The sequence below is a fragment of the Prinia subflava genome, chromosome 2 (assembly GCF_021018805.1).
Source record: "Prinia subflava isolate CZ2003 ecotype Zambia chromosome 2, Cam_Psub_1.2, whole genome shotgun sequence".
Lineage (NCBI taxonomy): Eukaryota > Metazoa > Chordata > Aves > Passeriformes > Cisticolidae > Prinia > Prinia subflava.
In genome coordinates, this window is record NC_086248.1 from 12766527 (window position 1) to 12774003 (window position 7477).

The 7477-nt window shown below is 45.9% G+C and overlaps 1 protein-coding gene across 1 annotated transcript; it reads right to left on the bottom strand.

The window, feature by feature from the left end:
- Positions 1–3485: 3485 nt before the first annotated feature.
- LRATD1 (LRAT domain containing 1) lies at positions 3486–6929 on the bottom strand. The gene is made up of 2 exons (XM_063424699.1): positions 6773–6929; positions 3486–6201 (listed from the first exon to the last, which is right to left on the bottom strand). The coding sequence occupies exon 2, from the start codon at positions 6162–6164 to the stop codon at positions 5310–5312; it is 855 nt and encodes a 284-aa protein (XP_063280769.1). The 5' UTR covers positions 6165–6201; positions 6773–6929; the 3' UTR covers positions 3486–5309.
- Between the last annotated feature and the right edge of the window lie 548 nt (positions 6930–7477).

Sequence of the window (7477 nt, forward strand, 5' to 3'; positions counted from 1 at the left end):
GAGGTTGCTGCTGAGGTTTTGATTCTGGCTAAGTCCTACTCCTTGATTTTAGCCCAAAGTTAATGCCCCATGAAGGGGGGAGATCTTTTGTTTTAAAAATCCTGATCCTGCAAACAGTTTTACATACATGCATCATCCGCAGAATCAGAAATCCCCCAAGGTTCCATAACTAAAATATGGAAAAAATAAACAAACAAAAAACATATTCTTAATCTGAATGGACTCTGCTAATGGAAGTTCTATCATTCCTCTAGACACATCAACTTAAATACAATTTGTTTGATGCAAAATATTTAAAATTAAGAAATGAAAATGCATATTACTAGCTGCTCAATTATAAATCTGTTAACAAAAAAATACTAGCTTATTTTTCAAAGACAAATATGAATAAAGTAGCTGTTAACTTCAATGGAATTTCAATATTTAAAACCAGAATTTTACTGGAAATTTGGATTATTTAGACAGATAACAGTATTTTGCAAAAGAGATAATGTAGAATGCCACAACCACTTTAGAAAAATAAAGCACTGGCAGTTTATATCAGTATAGATTATATCTATATAATCTGGAACAAATCTGTGGATATGCCCAGTAACAGAAAATTCTTAGTTCATTCCCTTATCTCAACCTAACGTCTACACTACTCTATTTTTGATTTACTAGCAGCTCAGAAAAGTATCTGTTCCCAGTCAGTATTCATTAATTTTCTTGACTTGTAAAAACTCTTGACAGATAAATAAACTTGTAAAAAACTCTTGGCAGATCCAACTAATATTGAGTCAGAAGATCCATGAACATAGGGCAGGTTCACATATCAAATTTGAACTCATAGGATGAAAAAGTTAAATATTTCATAATAATAAGGTAAGCAAATAAATTCCACACTTGCCATGAAACACTGACACTCAAACTAACAGCACTTGATCACACTCCAGTCATGTAATATCATTCAGACCTCAGTTCTGCTGTGAAACTCCCTCAGCATGGTAGCCCAATCATACCTCCGTAAGTATTTCTGGATTACTTCTTTGGCACTGGGACTTCTATCTTTCTCCTGGGTTATAAAGCAGGAGGCAGAGTGTTTTCACACCATAAGCAGCAGCACATAGAATGTTTTAGTCACATCCAAGTATAATTATGGGCAGGATACTGATCATACACTACTCTAGTATAGACATCTTTCACAGAAAATAACTAAATCTTGAAACTCACAGTAGCTTCCCCAGATTGGCAGGCTGAGGCACCTGATCCCACAAGATGCTCTGTGTGAGACAGCACTCCCTCAACTCCAGCAACATGGCTGGAGTCACAGACGCTCCATACATTGCATAAACAGGTCTATAAACTCTGGCAGTTTTACACATTACTTACCTGGATATGAAAGACACTTAAGTGAAATGAGGCAAGATAATTAAGAATGTGCACATTCTAGCACAGACCAAGGGCCACTTCTTGTCACACCCCAAAGGCCATGTCTTGTTGGACCCTGATTTAACCTGAAATCCACTATACGGATCAACAGCACATAGCCATAAAAAGCATGCTGTAAGGGTTTTGGTTTAGGCTGGGTTTTTGTTTTTTCTTTTCATTTTACATAACCATAACACTTGAAAGGAGAAAAAGAATCCTAAAAATTAAAACAAAGTCCTCTGGAGACCTAAGATGAGGATGGAGAAAAAAATCTGACGGTAGCAAAACCTATTTTGCTACCCATCCTTAGAGTCCTCTCCCAATATGCACAGCCAATAAGCAGTAAACATTCTGGCCATGACAGGAAAACATTTTACTAAGGCTCTCCATGTTTCTAGAGGACACGAATTGAATTTTTAATAAAATGTTAAGTCTCAAAGCAATTCAAAAGATTCCATTTCGAAAGAATCATATCCGAGCAAGAGAAATTCTACAGAACTGTTACTCAGATAGCTAACAGAAAGCTTGAAACATGACACAGAAGAAAGACTGCAAAGTATCTTGACATTGCTGTCATATTACAAGCCAGTACTTCAAGAGCAATGAATGAGATGTAAATATTTACCCTAGGTAGCTAGACCAAAGAATGCAAACAGATTCCACAGATAGAATACAATTTGTCAATATCTTTAGTGCTGGAAATGGAAATGTTAACTCTGCCAGGCCCACTGATCCTGAATGATGAATACAATCAATTACATTTTTCACCTGCCAGTCATTCGCATCATTGCCTTTCTTGCAGCTGACTGCTCCCTGCCTTCCAATTCTTGTAGCAAGGCACTGAACAACTTTTTATATCCACTTTTCACTCAGTCTTTTTAACAGTTTCCCTACTACCATCTCAGGTTAACACTGCTTGTTTCAGAACTTGTCTGTTTTCTTCCCATATTTTCTCAGTGTTGCCTGTGTCCATAGTCTCCCATCTCAGAAAGGTGGCCCTCCTGGTCTCTGAAGTGTCATCTTAAATCTCACTCTTCCTCAAGCTCCACAAATTTTAACCACCTCCTGACAACCTGATCCAAAGTTCACTGGTCAGCAAGAGCCATTCACTTCAATGGGCTATGAATCAGGACCAGATTGCTGCCAGTAGCTCTGGACTGAAATCCAGCTAAAGAAAAATAACAAAAGAAACTGCATGGGTACTCTTGCCGCTAATTACAGACTGCTACTTAAACACAGTCATGGCAATACTATATCCTAGGTTAATACCAGCTGTCACTATTTCAAATATATTTTTCTCCAGTCCTTCTGCAAAGGACTAAGGCCTTACACTGTTGTACCTTTATTTGTACAAATTCAGAGTGATGCCAAAGGTCTTTGACAGAGCTTAAATAAACAAGCATACACTAGCTCCTAAAATTTCTTTTATACATTACAAAGTACCATTCTGCATCTAGCTGGGTAAGACAAGGAAAATCGTCATGCTTATGAACCAGGTTAGTAAATCATTGTAAAAAAATATGAAGTTAAAATGGTGTTTGGGGTGAAAGAGTATTCAGAAAGCACAATGAAAAAATTAAGTTTAGTATGTTTTAAATTCTCACTAGTGAGGACAAAATTCTGTTCTTCCAAGGAACCTCTGCCTAATCCCATTATTAATCTAACAGCAATTTGAATAAAAAGCATTCCAGAAATCAAAAATAACACTATTACTCTATTTTTCTCACCTTCTTCATACATAAACATTCTGGTACTTATTCCCTCTTCATTTAATTCTCCCTGCCTCTTGCAACCTCAGGTCTCTAATGCATATTTTTATAAGGAAAAAAATAAAATAAATTGCTTTTGCCCACCTTTCCTTCACCTGTCAGGTTTTAGTGTTTTGTAAGTGCCTTGTAAAGCCAGTGCTGCTCTGCAATCCCACAGTGCTCCCACCAAGCGGTACAGGGAAATCAGTTCTAACAGACGATTTAGGCAATCTAATGTGCAACAATAAGATACACAAACACTAGGAAGAAGACTCTGTTCATGTTATGGGAAAAGTTAACATCATCAGACAGCCAGTATTGCCTACATAAAGCTAAAGTATTACACATTTATTAAAAAGTATGCTGTGGTTTGAGGCTATTTCAACAGTAATTACAATTCACATTTTTACCCTATATTGTACTAAACAAGGTACTTTAGGGAAAGTGATAAAAGTAATACTGCCTGTTTCCAAATAATTACGCCACATGTATTAGCAAGGACAAGGCAAATTAGATTACTTTCACTGAAGAGGTGCAGTTTTGGGGATACAGGTTTTTGTTTGTTTTTTCTCAAAGACATTTATGCTAACACTTTTATTATATTGAAGTACACTCCACCCTCACAGCTTCAGCTATAGAAGGCAAATGCTTTGTAGAAATGAAATTACTGGTGCAACAAGGTTGCTCATGAGACTGTTTAATACAAAAAAAAAAAAAAAAAAAAAAGAGTTGGGACACAGTACATTGATAGGGGGTGGAGTGTATCACGTATATACAAAAGAGGGCTATTACTTCTGTCATCTGACACTGCTGTGGGAAGAAAGAACAAAACTAAATGCATTTTCTGTCCAGCACTGAAACATGCAAAGACAAAATTACAAGTTGTATGCAGCTCAGAATAATAAAAAGAAATGCCCCAGTATACTTTAGATTTTTTTAAAATATATTTAATTCTCTGATCTTTCACTTCAAAATTTAGAATTAAGCAATGAGTGAACAGTATCTGAAATACAGACAAGGCAGTGCTCACATGACATTAAAAGGCATCTTTTAAATGCTGCTGTGGATTTCTAAACTTACATTGAACAGAATTTTTAGTTTCTGGGAATTCAAAATGCAAGATGAACTTGGCCACATTACATCTATTTCTTTAAGAGGAATTGTAAATATGCAATAAATTGCTGTTCCAAAGAGGCAACATGCAGAATTCAAAATTCTTTCTTGCAGGATTCTGTTGACCTGTGTATGGAGAGATACTGAAGCAGTGGTACAAAATCCACAGCTCAAGCATGAAATCCTAGTAGGTGGATCTCTGAGTATACTGCTCTCCAAAATACAACACTTCCTTTTAACCACTGAATTTAGTTTTAGGAAAATAGCTGCTCACCAACTTAAAAAAAAAAAAAAAAAAGAAAAACAACGCAGGGAAGGTGGGAGGAGGGAAGAGGTGGAAAGAGCTTATGCCTTATGACGACATTTAGCAGAGAGCTGCAAACAAGAAAGCAAAGGCAAATACTTTAAATGTGATAGATTTCAACCAGAAATGTGAAAGTATTTTTTCCTATTAAACAGCTTGCCAGAGTTGGTTGGGACAAAATTGGGTTGGAGCTACAGGCTGAAGCAGCAGAGTGGAGAAAGAAAACAAACAGACATTTATCCTCCACCCCAACACCCCCTTTCTCTCCCAGTTAGCAAAGTATGAGTGATGCTTTCGGTTGGCCACAAGGCAAACCATTAGCTAGAATCTCATTTAGCTACATCCACATCCACAGTCCCAGATGCTTAAAACTTATCATGGATTAAAGCCATGAAATAAAAATTTAAAAAGAAATTTCAATTTGAAATTTTATTGGCATGTTGCTAAAATGGTCAACATTGACAGGAGAGACTTTGTCCACGTACTCTGAGAACAGCCTTCCTGCACCTCCCCCCTCTTTTCTTCCTCTCTCTCGCTCTTTCAGCATTAATGCTATTAAAAGCCAAACAAAATACTGGCTATGAGTGTAAAGAATGCTGGTTTTTTTTTTTGGAATGTTGCCATGGATCCTGCTTCCAGTCGCGTCCCACGGAAGGAGGGTGCAGCCTCCTGACTCTACGGCAGGCTGGTCTCCCCGGGCAGGGCAGAAGGAAGATAGCCACTCCTGCTCCTCCCTATTCTTTCCCATCCACTATCGCCAGGTCTTTGATCACCCTCAGTTTGCCACTGGCATCGATCCTGCGCTTCTCGCGTATTAGATCCTCCAGGCTGTGGAACCTCACCGTGTGCACCTTGTTCTCTGCCAAGTGGATCTTGAGATAGTACTGCTGCTGGTGCTGGGTGCCAGCAGCCGCCTGCAGCTCACCCCCGGCTTTGAACTCCCGTTTCCCGAAGCGGCACCAGGCGGCGAAGCTCTCGGAGTTAGTCCAGCAGATCTCGTCGCTTTTTAAGCCCAGGTGCCCGCAGGCGTTCTGCACCACCAGCTCCGCCACCAGCGGGCGGAAGCGGTACCAGCTATTCACCACCCGGCCCACGTTGCCCGCGGCCGCCTCGTACAAGCTGTCCTGGCGGATCTGCCCCTGGTGCAGGTGGATGATCTGCCCGCCGCCCACGTACACGGCCCAGTGCGGCGGCGGGTGCTCCGACGGCCCCAGGTAGAGCAGCTCCAGCAGGTCCCCCGGCTTGCAGAGGGCGGGCAGGGCTGACACCGAGTAGACGCTCAGGTCCCCAGCCTGGGGGCCGCTGCTGACCTTGGAGAAGATGCATTCCTGGCCGCGGAAAGCGGAGAACTGGGTCTCGTTCAGCACCAGCTGGTGGTGGAGGTGGTGGGTGGGCGTCTCCTGCCCAGGGCTGCCGGAGCCCTTCACGCCGTACTTGTCTGGCTGGCCTCGCTCGTCCAGGTCCTCCTCCTCATCCGAAAAGAAGTAAGCCACCCCGACGCGCAGCTCGTCCTTCTCGATCCCCGAGGGGTCCCCGGTCGGCAGCTCGCTGTAATTCAGGTGGGTGATGCGATCCAGTTGATTTCCCATCAATGACAGGGCAAGGCGAGGGCAGGAATCGCCGGATCTAAAGGAGGGTGGGGTGGGCAGAGACAGAGAAGAACAAGAGATGGGAAGGAGAGCGCACGCAGAGGAAAGGAAATAAAGAAGAAAAAAAAAAATCAAGGCGCACACAAAAGATTTCAGCGATTCCGCTCTAAGCCCCCATCCCTCCCCTTCGTGCAAGCGAGAGACTCCCAGTGCGGACCCTTCCCGTACCCCCGGGGTGCGGGGCAGGGCAGAGCCCTGACTCCGGAGTGCCGGCTCCCAGCGCCACGAGAGCAGCCTCCCCGCCGCCCGCCGGCTCCGCGCAGGGGGACGGAGTTGTCCCGGGGGTCTCCGCTGCGCGAGGGGAGAGGGCTCCGGGGGCTCGGGGAGGCTCCGGCCGGAGGGTCCCGAGCCCTCCCTCCTCCGGTGCGCAGCCGAACCGCGCCGGGCAGCGCGGAGTGCGGGGAGGCGGCCAGAGGAGCGCACGGCCCCGGAGCTGCCAGCCCTGCCCGCCCGGTGCCCGCAGCCCAGCCGGGACCCCGCAAGGCACAGGCAAACAGCAGGCGATCGGCACCCCCCGCCCGAGGGCTCCCTCCCGTCCCCTTCCGTACCCGTGGTCGCCCAGCGCCAGAACCCCCCCAAACTCCTTTAAAGTCGTCCTGTCCCCATGGGCGCCGCAGAGGAAGCGCGACCCGTGCTCGCCGCCGCCGCCCGGCTGCTCCGCCCGCGCCGCTGTGGGCAGCCCGGCCCCTCCGGCGAGCCTAAGTACCGGCGGCGCCTCTGCCGAGCCCGCCCCGGCCGCGCTCATTGGCCGCGCCCGGCGGCGGCGGGGCTGGGCCGCGGCTCTGCCCGCCCGGGCCCCGCGGCCGCCGCCGCACGCCGGGCCCGCACTCGGGGGCTGCCCCGGCCGCCCCGGGGCTCCGGCAGGGGAGCCGTCCCGGGGGAAGGGGGTTGGAGATCGTGCCCGCCCTGCCAAGCCACCCCTGCACCGGACAGAAGTAAAAAAGAAAGAAAACCCCCAAATTATTAAAGAGGTGGTAAGCGGGGGAAGTTATTTCTATCAAACTAACCCGCCCGGGAGGGACGGCCAAGGGTTGCTCTGTCCCTGGAGGCTGGAAGTGCGTGCCCCTCACCTCACTTCAGCAGCCTCGAGTTACACTTGTGCGGTCTGCGCTGATACCCTGGGGTTCCTTCTGCGAGGAGAGACAGGCATTTCCACAGGGCTGTTCGTCTCGCCTGGTGCACCTCCTGTTCCAGGACGGCATGAAGTGCCTTAAGGAGGAGTCTGTCTCTTGCTGTCGCTAGATGTCAAGTTG